General features: G+C 43.6%; 1 protein-coding gene across 1 annotated transcript in view; it reads right to left on the minus strand.

Moving 5' to 3' along the window:
• KMT2E (lysine methyltransferase 2E (inactive)) overlaps positions 1-12,867 on the minus strand; it is a 71,592-nt gene that overhangs the window by 42,262 nt on the left and 16,463 nt on the right. The window contains exon 2 of the mRNA XM_058657576.1: positions 4,152-4,336. Within this exon, the coding sequence (XP_058513559.1) occupies positions 4,152-4,222 (71 nt within the window). The 5' untranslated portion in view covers positions 4,223-4,336. The remainder of the gene's footprint in view (positions 1-4,151; positions 4,337-12,867) is intronic.

A 12,867-nucleotide genomic window follows, 5' to 3' on the forward strand; every position in this document is an offset into this window, starting at 1 on the left:
ACACGTAAGGCGAGGACCCCAGCCACTAGAGGCTACTGTGCTGGGCCAGGCAGTATAATCTTTTGTATAAAGTAACAGACTTAGTGAAAGTATATAGCCACATGAATACAATATAACTTAATTCTTTTGTTAAGTTTTTCACTTTGAAATAATTGTAGATTCACGGAGGCCTCCAACAACATGTACCAGGGAGCCAGTCCCATGCGCCTGTCCCTCGACCTCCTACACCTTATACAACTACAACCTTGAGTATGTATCTGAACTTAGAATTAACACCACTTACATTAAAATTTATTTTTAAAAGATTTACTTATTTATTTGAAAGATTAGCAGGGAGAGAGGTAAAAACTGAGAGAAAGAGATCTTCCATCCAGGGATTCACTACGCAAAAGGCTCCAACAGTCAGGGACGGACCAGGTTGAAGCCAAGCCAGCAGCTTCATACATGTCTCCCAGAAAGGTGACAAACAGGCCCAAGTAAGTACCTCAGCCATCCTCTGCTGCTCTCCCAGATGCATTAGCACGGACCTGCACTGGAAGTGGAGCGGCCAGGTTTTCCAACAGGCACCCATATGGAGTATTGGCATCCCAGGTGGGAGCTTAACTGGCTATGCCTCAATGCCAGTCCCCAGAATTTCTGATAAAAGTAGCTCAAAAAGCTGATGTTGGAAGGGGATGGAGAATGTGGTTTTGGGGTCTTTTTAAGCTTCCAGGTTTTATTTAAAAGACAGAATTTAAGTCTGAAAATTAAACAAAAATACTAACAATTGTTTCATTAAAAAAAAAATAGGCACCACTATACTATATATCCTCTAAGTAGCGATAACTTGCTCGCCTGACATTAGACTTTTATGAGGCACGGGAAAAAAAATATTTCTTGACAGAAAAGTAATTCTATAATCACATATAAATTCAATTATCTTTGCATAGTAAAAAATGGCCAGACTTGTACCAGAAAGATTTAAGTCCATACTATAAACCACAGTAATTCTATAAATCTGTAAATGCATTCAACAAAGAAAACAGACAGGCACCTACTTCTCTCACTGTCCCCTTTGACTAAGCTATTTAACCATTTGTCTAGATGATTAATAGAAGGTTTTGTTCTGCTTGTCAATTACCTGAGTACACATGCTAGACACAGAATCAAGGCACAAAGCTGGGCAGTTCAATCACCGCTTGGGACGACTGCACCCCATATCAGAGTGTTTAGTTTGAGTCCTGGCTCCACTTCTGATCCAGCCTCCTGCTAATGTGCATCCTGGCAGGCAGCAGATGATGGCTCAAGTACCCGGGCCTCTGCCAACTACACAGAAGACCCACACTGAATTCTGGGATCCTAGCTTCAGCCTGGCCAGTGCTGGCTACTGCTGGGCATTTGGGGAGTGATTCAGAAGATTCTCTGCCTCTTGCTCCTCTTTGCTTCTCTGATAAAATGAAAATGAAAAAGAAAAAAGAAATACAGCACAGGTGAGTCTCAGATAATGTAACAGATTAATTTCAAAAACCAAAGCCCTAAAATGGCTGGTTGCGGTATTTCCAGGAAGCAAACAATATGCATAGATGCTCTAACTGGTATCTACCTGCACTGGGATGCTGCAGGCTGAGACACATCCTCTGATGCTAGCACTCACAGGAATGGCACCAGGAGTGCTGCCTGCTCTGCTTCAGATCGAGCCCTGCCAATGCACCTGGGAAAGCAGCCCAAGCTGGCTCCAGGGCTTGAGCCTCCCACATGGGAGACTCAGATGGGCTTTGTCTTGGCCCAGCCTTGGCTGTTGCAGACACTTGAGAAATGAACAAGTACATGCAAGAGCTCGTGCGTTCTCTCTCTCTCTCTCTCTCTCTCTCTCTCTCTCTCTCTCTCTATATATATATATATATATATATATATATATATATATATATATAAGTCTTCCTTTCAAATAAATGCATAAATCCTTAATACTTGAATGAAGTTCACTCCTCAGATGGTCCTACCATCTGGGGCTGGGCTGGGACAGGCCCAAGTCCAGAGGTCAGAACTCCGTGCAGGCCTCCCAAAGGGGTGCAGGGACCCCAGTACTTGAGTCTTCCTCGGCTGCTTTCCCATGTACATTAGCAGGCAACCGGGTGCAGCAGCTGGGAGTCAGATCCATATGGGATGCCAGTGTCTCAGGAAGAGGGTTAGCCTGCTACATCACAACACCACAAAAAAGGCTCTCAAATACCACACTGTGTCAGTTTTGTGGCACAATGTAAGCCATTTTCCAGCCCTTAACAATCACTTAAACCCCTTGTGGTTCCAAAAACAATCTCCACAGTAATAACTCAGTATCAAAGGAGACGGTCGGGCTGGTCAGAGGCAGGTGCGGTGTACAAGAGGGCAAGGCAGCCGTTGGGTGCTCCCGTCCGGCTGCTAACTCCCGAGCTGGATTCCTGCTGAAGTGCCTGGGAGGCAGCAGATGAAGGCTCAAGCGCGTGAGTCCCTTTACTCCCTGTAGGAGATCTATATGGAGTTCCTGGTTCAGACTGATCGAGGCATCACCAACCAAGAAATGAACAGTGGATGAAAACGTCTCTCCTCACCTCTCTGTAACCCTGTCTTACAAATCCAGCAGAAATGGTTTCTCTAAGTCTGGCGCAGTAGCCTAGTGGCCAAAATCCCCGCCTTGCACACACCGGGATCCCATATGGATGCCAGTTCTAATTCTGGCAGCCCCGCTTCCCATCCAGCTCTCTGCCTATGGCCTGGGAAGGCAGTTGAGGCCGGCCCAAAGCCTTGGGACCCTGCACCCGCGTGGGAGACCTGGAGGAGCTCCTGGTTCCTGGCTTCGGATTGGCTCAGCTCTGGCCATCGCAGCCACTTAGGGAGTGAACCAGCAGATGGAAGATATTTCTGTCTCTCCTCCTCTCTGTGTATCTGCCTTTCCAATAGAAATAAATAAATCATTTAAAAAAAAAAAAAAAAGTGGAGCAGCTGGGACTTGAATGGGTTGCTGGCACTGCAGGTGGCAACTTAACTCACTAAGCCAAGGTGCAGGTCCCCAAGGTTAGTTATTTCAGATGCACTTGCTGGGGTCCCTGCTATTTTGCAGGTGGTGGCTTACCTGACTACACCATGAAAGAAATGGTTCCTCTGAAAATATAAGTTGTCAAAATAATTATTTTTTAGGAAATACTCTGTTTATCCTATTTAAAAATTTTTTAAGCAGCAAGAATTTTTTTTTTCCCTTCCAGCACACACAAGGTGAAGACTTTAGCCACTAGGCTACTGTGCTGGGCCCTAAAATGATTTAATTTTGCTTTTCAATTCAACCTGCATTTAAATATGTCACAATGCAACCATAAGTTGTTAAAAGTACAATGTAATAGTAAATTAACATTTAAACCAAATTACTTTCAGTATAAATATGGTAGACTTTAGACTAAAAGTAATATTATCTTGATTCTTTTGTTTTTTTTTTTTTTTTCTTTTTGAGTAGATACGTGCGTTTACTTGAAAGGCGGAGCAGTAGAGCGCCCACCCAGCTGCTGATTCACGGCTCAAGTGGCCAGGGCTGGATCACGCAGATGCCGAGAGCTGCAGCTGGGCTTTCGCACATGAACAGCAGAGACTGACGCACTTGAGCCTTCGTCTGCAGCCTTCCCAGGCACATCAGCAGGAAGCCGCTCTGGAAGGGGAGCAGCCGAGACTCACAGGAGCACACTGACAGAGGATGCGGAGCACCCCAAACAGTGGCTCACGTCAGCTCACCACAAGGTCAGGCTCCATCTGCAGTCTGATTCATGCCAATGATTAGCAAATATCAAAACAACTAGGAAAACACACAAGTTATTTATAAACATAATCCTGGTAGGCAGAGTGATGGCACCAACAGCTGGGTCCCTCTAGTGACACGGGGGAGCCGACTGAGTGCCCCCGATCGCAGGTACTTGGGAGTTAAAGCAGATGGGAAGTGTGTTTCTCAACACAAACTGATCGTAGCTGTAGGCATTTTTGCTTTAAACTTCTAATGTTTTAGTCAAGAGTTCAGAAAACATGACAAAATTCATGTTTTATAGCAAAGTTTATGCTTTCATAGCAAATAAACTGCTTGGTTATGCTAAGACAACTATGGAATATTTTGCCTTTCCTTAAAACCAAGACAAGACAAACCTTTAAACACTTACTCTGAGCCTGCAGCCATTTCCAGGAATGACGTCTCTGCTGTGTCAACCCCCAGTGGGATCACTATGCTCATGACGTTCGCCTCTGGTAAATCCGATTACTATGGAGTCCTATGCATTGGTATCCAAAACACTGGGGCATGCCAGCCACAGTGCTCATTGCAAACATCTAAGTGCATCCACAAACCCTGTTCGAAAAAGAAAGAAAGATAGGGAACAAAACTGTTAAGAGCCACCTACATATTTCTTGCTATAGCAACACTATATCAGTAAGTTAAACACATTAATAAGATCTTCTTTAATAAAAAGTTCAGTTAGGAATTTGCCCAAAGAATCCCTATTTTTTTTCTTTCTCTGCAATTATGTATTCATGATAAAGATTCTGAATCATAATCTTCTTTAAGGAACAGATGTAGGATGCCATACAAAGGAATGATAACATATTGCTTACTGAAGAACCAGCAAATATTCATTTTAATGGGAAAATCTGAATTTTTTAATAGTAATAGAATCCAAAAACAAGTCTTCTTCAATATACTAATAAAGAATGAGTACTCTCTAATTATACTAATTCTTCCTAAACGAATGGTCTAATTAATCCTCACAATTCTGATGTATTGTTCCTTATTACCGAGGAACAATGGGGCCGGGGCCGTGGCTCAGTAGCTAAGCCTCTACTTGTAGTTGCAGTATCCTATATGGATGCTGGGAAGTGTCCCGGCTATTCCATTGCTGATCCAGCACCCTGCTCATACCCAGGAAAGCACCAGAGAATGGTTCAAATCCTTGGGACCCTGCACCCCACAGGAGACCTGGAAGCAGCTCCCAGCCCCCGGCTTCAGACTGGTTCAGCTCCGGCCACGCTGGCCTTCTGGGGAGTGAGCCAACAGATGGGAAAATCACTTTCTCTGCTTTTCCTTCTCTCGTGCGACTCTGCCTTTCAAAAAAAGACTTTGAAAAATTAAAAAAGAGAAAGGCTAGGCTAAGTAACACAATGAAGGCTGCTCAGCTTAGGATTTGAATAAATTCTACTCTAATGTTGATGTATGTATATGAAGGAAAACTAGCTTACTTGTAAGAAAATCTATTGTTTTACAGTTGCCATTTTCCATATTAAGTAAATCTGTTTATTGACCGAGTTCTCTATTTCTTAAAAATGAACTTTCCCTATACACTAGTTAGCAAGTAAACTATAGTAAACAAGATCAACTTTTCTAAGTTGACCATATCACACTTGCTTTATATCTTTTTGTAAAATAACTACTCTGTCTTTTCAGCAGTACTGAGATGCCAGATGGGCATCTGGCCTGGCAGTTAGGAGCCCCTGTTCCACAGCGGAGTGCCTATCGTCCAGCTGTGGTCCTAAAGGCAGCTTCCGGGTAGGCAAGTCCCTGGGAGACGGTAGTTGGACTCAAGTGATGGGAGGCCGTGGTAGAGTTCCTGACTCCCAGCTTCAGCTCCCTGGCCAGTGTGTGGACTGGAAGACAGAAGCCCTGTCTCTCCAATTTCACAAAAAACATAACGTTACAGCACAGCAACAACACACACAGATACAAACCTTGAAACAAAAAGAAACAAATAATACACTACAGCTTGGGAGCAAAATATGTATAGATAATCCTGTAAGCCACAAACCAGCAATAGTTAATGCAGCTACTGTCCTAGTGTTATACCTGAACTCCTGAAGAATAGTATTGGATCAAATAGCAGTTCTTACCTTTAGTTCCCATAGTTCAAGTTGAGAGTACCTAATCCAGTTACTTCCTATTTCACAAATGATACAGATTTTGAGTTCATATTTATGGGGAAAAATAGGTATTAACAGTGGCTTGAATTAATCAAGAAAATGAACCTCTATCTTTAAATGATGTGCAACTGAGGGACAGCCACTAGATTACAAGTTATTTTAATATAAAAACATACAACAGTAGGTAATTACATCTCAAAACAACAATTCAGCACCCTCTCTGTGCATCAAATTTCACTCACTCTTCCATTTTAGAACAATTTCAAGTGCACATTTTCAGACTCTAAGGTGGTAAAGTCCATGGAAATATTCTAAAATTCTAAACATTCCAACACCTGGGCCAGAGCTGCGGCACACGGGTTACACTGCCAGCTGCGACAACAGCATTCCAGATCGGTGTCAGCTGGACTTCTGGCTCCTCTGCATCCAGCCCAGCTTCCCGACACCGGGGCAGCAGCAGCAGGGACAGCAGCAGCAGGCGGCCCGACGCTTGGGCCCCTGCTACTCAGGTGGGGATCATGATGAGCTTCTAGATTCCTGCCTCCCTCCCCTCCAGACCTGTCTTCCAGATCGACAGACAGGTAGATAAAAAAATCTCAAACGTAAATCATTTTTGGTCCCAAGCATTTCATAAAATGGATACTCACTTGAGCTAAATAACAAAGAGGTGCTTGTTTCATCACAAAACAATATGGATTGAAAAACTCTCTAGTCCGCATACGTGAATCTATACTTTTCAGCTTTTTATAGTTTGCTCATTAAATTAGCATTTCCCTACAAAGATAATTAAAGGACAGTGAACAAAAGGAAAAGTTGTCCAACCTTCTTTTCTGTCCCTGGAACCACATTAATTGCTTTATAAATGTGGTATTTATTAACCATCACAAAGCTACAAAGTTTCTACACAGCAAAGTACAAGCAATGCACAAACTGTGAGCTTGTTCTAGTCAAATGTTTCTACGATCTTCTTAAAATGCCAAAGACTTGGTCCTGTCAGGTTACAATAGCAACCTTTAAAATTATCTTATTATGCCACGATACAGTTCCACAGGCCCCAGAATTTCCCTTCCAAGCTTCTGCCCCCCACTGACTCCCCCAGTCATTACATTAGTGCAATCCTTCACAACTAGAACAACCTCATTCCTGGTACACAGAAACATCATTTTTGAAACAACTGTACACTCTGAATTTGATTCTACAGGAAAGATCTCCAATTTTGACCGTCTCACCTATCGAGACTACAAAATGGCAAATATTTCACTATATTACATAAAGACACACACACAAACTTAGAAAAGTCATAACACAGGCCGAGCATGATGGCTCAATTGGCTAATCTTCGCCTTAGAAGTGCCAAAATCCCATATGGGCACTGGTTCATGCCCCAGTTGCTCCACTTCACATTCAGCTCCCTGCTGTGGCTTGGGAAAGCAGTAGAGGATGGCCTGACCATGCACCCTCACGGGACACCGAAACAAACTCCTGGCTCCTGCCTTTGGATCAGCTGAGCTCAGCCACTGCAGCCACGTGGAGAGTGAATCAGCACAAGTTCTTTCTCCTCTCCTTCTTTCTGTAAATCTGCCTTTCAAAAAAAAAAAAAAAAACCTCATAACACTTAAAAAATATTTAATAAAATCATCAATAATTAGGGTCAAACCTTTATCCTTAAAACCAATTTAAAAAAGCCTAGGGTTGGGCCCGGCGGCATAGCCTAGTGGCTAAAGTCCTCGCCTTAAACGCACCGGGATCCCATATGGGCGCTGGTTCTAATCCTGGCAGCTCCACTTCCCATCCAGCTCCCTGCTTGGGGCCTGGGAAAGCAGTCGAGGACGGCCCAATGCATTGGGACCCTGTACCCGCGTGGGAGACCTGGAAGAAGACTCCTGGCTCCCGGCTTCGAATCGGCGCTCACCGGCCATTGCAGGTCACTTGGGGAGTGAATCATCGGACGGAAGATCTTACTCTCTGTCTCTCCTCCTCTCTCTGAATATCTGACTTTGTAATAAAATAAATCTTAAAAAAAAAAAGTCTAGGGTTGGCATCATGACATAGTAAGCTAAGCTTCTACCTGTGGTGCTGGCATTCTATATGGGCATTGGCTCATGTCCTGGCTGCTCCACTTCTAATCCAGCTCCCTGCTTACAGCCTGGGAAAATAGGCGAGGACGGCTCAAGTCTTTGGGCCCTTACACCCATGTGGAGACCTGGAGGAAGCTCCGGGTTCTTTGCCTGGGATGGGCTCAGCTCTGGCAATCGGGGAGTTAACCAGCGTTGGAAGAGATCTCTCTCTTTGCCTGGGATGGGCTCAGTTCTGGCAATCGGGGAGTTAACCAGCGCTGGAAGAGATCTCTCTCTCTCTCTGCCTTTCCTTCTCTCCAAAACTCTGATTTTCAAATAAAAATAAATATTTGTAAACGAACAAGTTAATATAGAAGCACAAAAATACCAGCTTATAACACAAGCATAAATATAAAGAAAAAATGTGCAGGAGATTCCCAGTAATTACCACAAAGCCTTTATATCTCATGGGAATTAAAAAAAAAAACTAGTGATCCAAATGTGGAAAAAAAACATATAAAAGTTTCTTTGGAGATCCCTCCAACTGAACGGCTGATCTCAGAACCCCAACCATGAACAGACTGTCAGTGGGTGGATTCTGAATAGGGTTCACTGCGACTGGAACTGAGAGATTGGCAGCAGTCCAGAACTGATGAACTATCAAAACTGTATGAGCAGGACCCTCAGAGCACGCCTCCCGTTGGGGATCTGGGATGGGTGGGAGGTTGGGTGGGGCTTTTCCCTTTGTTTTTTTCCCTGACCCCAGATACAGGGTAAAATGATATTGATGTGGAAACAATGGTATTACCCACTTTCACCCTGTAGCCCTTGACACTTTGTTCCCTAATCAACTAAGTAAGATTATCAAAAAATAATTTTAAAAAAATACACTGAGAATAAATGGCAGCCATCAAAGAAACAATATGAAAGGAAATATCATGTCTGGTCAATCTGAGGTCCAAAACAGAATAAATGTCTTCACAAACCTGCCACCAGAACAGACCTAGAAACCAACTGCACTACTGAGCCATTTTTTCACAGCATGAAATTCTAGATTCTCTGGCTAAAAGCAAATTAGCTCACACAAAAGCATCCAATTCGTAGAAGGATAAATTTATTTCTTATCTTTTCACACAAATGTATATAAACACAAATAAAAGCAACAATAAAAAGTAAACAACAGATCAAACTGAAAAGAAACTGGGAAGATACATTAAAAGCACATAGGAAAGTCAGGGTAACAACACCAAAGCGCAAACAGTGAAAACAATCACCACCATACAAAAGGGAAAGGGAGGACATCGATTCAAGTAGAGCTGATCTACAGAAAACTCTGAGCTGCTGGCTGCCTTCTAGAACCATGCTCAAAGCACAGGGACATGGAGAAGGCAGAAAGGGCTAGAACGTCAAGAAAACTGTTCTACACTGCAAACAGAAATGTCCACACTAAAATGACTTTGAGAAAACAGCCGATCATTGCTGCCTTTCTGCCCTTCATAAGCACCTGTATAATCCCCAACAAACATTTAAAATTAATGTTTATTATGGGTATGCATCACTTACAGACTCAGCAGGTAAATTTCTGTCTTAGTTGTTAATGGAAATGAAATGAAGAAGACTGAGAGAAGTTGTGAGGGACTACACACCCGAGAGCTTCCTTAGATTATCCTTAACACTTATTGAATATTTAAAGTTTTACCAGTTGACTAAGATACAATAATACAGGCTGACCATGATCCATTCTAATTTATAACATGTGATGCATTGAGCAAGCCAGCTCACTGCCCTGGCTTTCTGGGTTGGCACTCTTCCAGTTTATATCTTATCATCTCAAATACATAAATGAATTATTCCTGCTAGTCAAAGCAGATATTATGCTTCAAGAGACTGTAAAATACAAATTTGGGAATAGAATTATTATATGTTTCCCTACCGAGTTCATATTCCCAGTTTTCCACAGACTGATATTCAAGCCTCCCCAATTAGCCTTCTAGAGACTGACTGCAAAAACAGAGTGCTTACAACACGTGGTCCCCACGCCAAACCTATAGTATATGTATATTTATTACCACTATTTTACAGAGAAGGTATAGAGATTAAAGTTGTCAATATTCATAACTAACAGGAACCTAAACCAAGGCTTAACAGGCTAATTCCCCACCTTCAACTGCCGGCACCCCACATGTCCCACCTGTTCTACTTTCAATTCAACTCCCTGCTTGTGGCCTGGAAAGCAGTAGAGCATGACCCATGTCCTTAGGACCCAGCACTCACGTTAGAGACCCAGAAGATGCTCCTGGCTCCTGATCTGCTCAGCTCTGGCCGTTGCAGGCATTTGGGGAGTAAATCAGCAGATGGAAGATCTTTCTGTCTCTCCTCTCTGTGAATCTGCCTTTCCAATAATATATCTTTTTAAAAAATTCATAATAGCCAAATCAGAATTTGAATCCTAGTAGTCTGCTTCCAGAGTACACGCATTAGGTTGTCTGAAATTTAAATATTGCAGATGATTGGTAAAATAAATAATCTAGAATTCACAGTTGAGGAAGAAAATTGATAGCAGCCTTTCTTAAAAAGGAAAGTTAAAAAATGTGTGCCAATATGAAGCTAGACTCTCTGGAGCACATTTCCTCTGGCATACTAGATGATAAAGCGCAGCAACAAAACCCATGACTCTCCCTTCTGAAACCTGATCTATTTAACACATTTATTCCCAGTATGTACTACAGCAAGCATCGCAACAGCAGAGAAGCAGAAGCTCACAAGCTAAAATCTTGCTTAAATTGTTTCAGAGAAAATACAAAACATATGACCAAAGGATAATTAAATTCTCCATTTTAGGAACACGTGCTTTAAAAACCACTCCGAGGGGGCCCGGCGCCATGGCCTAGTGGCTAAAGTCCTCACCTTGAAAGCCCCGGGATCCCATATGGGTGCTGGTTCTAATCCCGGCAGCTCCACTTCCCATCCAGCTCCCTGCTTGGGGCCTGGGAAAGCAGTCGAGGACGGCCCAATGCATTGGGACCCTGCACCCGCGTGGGAGACCCGAAGAGGTTCCTGGTTCCTGGCTTCAGATCGGCGCGCATCAGCCCGTTGCGGCTCACTTGGGGAGTGAATCATCGGACGGAAGATCTTCCTCTCTGTCTCTCCTCCTCTCTGTATATCTGGCTGTAATAAAATGAATAAATCTTAAAAAAAAAAAAAAAAAAAACCACTCCGAGGGCTGGCACTGAGGCACACAGGGTTAGCTATGCCAGGGTCCCAGCTGCTTCCCTTCCAATCCAGCTCCCTCTCCATGCAACTGGGCAAAGCAGAAGACGGCCCCAGTGTTTGGCCCCTGCTGCCCACACAGGAGACCTGGGTGAGGGTCTTGATGTCAGCCTGGCCTAGTCCTGGCAGCCACGGCCATTTGAGCAACAAACCAGCAGATGCAGACAGCTCTCTGTCCACCTACCCATCCCTCGGTTCAGCTCTTTCAAAAACATTTTTAATTTTTTAAAAATTAAAAGCAACATGCATATTAGGAAAACCATACCCTAAATCTGAAATTACCAATGTAGGCCTAACAGTATTTCTTTATAAAAAATAAACATCACCTTTCACAAAACAAATCCAACTGCTTGAATTCTAACCTGATTCTAATGATCATTTGGCCCTCAAAGGCAAAAAAAAAAAAAAATCTCACCATCCAATTTACACTATATTCTTAGAGCAAATAAGACTTGATTTAGAAAAATGTAGGTAAGGATGGGGGAGGCAGCTGGTGAATCTACTTGAAAAAAACAAACTTATATACAAAATCCAACATTCAAAAAGCACCTTTGGGGGCTGGTGTGGTGGTGCGTCAGGCTGATCCTCCACCTACAGCACTGGCATCTCATATGGGCACCAGTTCAAATCCTGGCTCCTCCACTTCCAATCCAGCTCTCTGCTTATGGCTGGGGAAAGCAGCGGAGGATGGTCCAAGGCCTTTTGCCCCTGCATTCACATGGGAGACTGGGAAGAGGCTCAGACTGCCAGCTTCGGATTAGCTCAGCTCTGGGCACTGCGGCCACTTGGGGGTGGGGTGAACCAGTAGATGGAAGACCTCCCTCTGTCTCTCCTCTGTCAAATCTGCCCTTCAAATAACAAAAAGTAAATCAGTAAAAAAGAAAAATCACCTCTGGGTTGGGTGTTCAGTAGTGAAGACTCCAGTTAAGATGCTAAGACTGCCAGCTTGAGCTGCTGAGTCTAGCTCCCTGTTGATGAGCCCCTGGGAAGCAGCTGGCTCGTCTCCCAAGCTGAGCTCTAGCCACGCACAGGGGAGTCGCGGCTTGACTACCCGACTCCGTTTCAACCCGTGGGTCACTGTGGGCTCATGGAGGTCAATCAGAAGATTCCATCGGTTTGTTTCCATCACCCAGCAACTCAAATAAGTTATTTTTATTTTATTTTAGGACGTATTTATGTATTTAAAAGGAAGAGTTACAGAGAGACAGGGAGAGAGGGAGATCCTTCACCTTCTAGCTCACTCCTGAAACAGTTACAAAAGACAGAGCTTGGCAGGTCCTAAGCGGGGAGCCAGAAGCCTCCTCTGGGTCTCCCACAGGAGTAAGGGGACCTAAGCACTAGGCCATGCTCTGTGCCTTCCCAGGTGCACAGCAAGCAGCTTGATCAGCAGTGGAGAAGCAAGGACTCGAACAAGTGCCTAGAGGATGGTGGCACTGCAAGCGCTGGCTTCATCCGCTCTGCCACAGAACCAGTCCCTAGGACAAACTCCTCAAAAAAATTTAATCAGTACTGTAGAACAATTCCCAGTTATTACAGATATAAAAGGTATTTAAATTACTAAGAGTTTAAAATGTGATCCATGGTCTAATTTTGTCAGGTATGTCAGAAGTTAGTTCATTTATGAAGTCGGAAGTGAATGTTTTGG

The sequence above is a fragment of the Ochotona princeps genome, chromosome 32, assembly GCF_030435755.1.
Source record: "Ochotona princeps isolate mOchPri1 chromosome 32, mOchPri1.hap1, whole genome shotgun sequence".
In the NCBI taxonomy this organism is placed as follows: Eukaryota; Metazoa; Chordata; class Mammalia; order Lagomorpha; family Ochotonidae; genus Ochotona; species Ochotona princeps.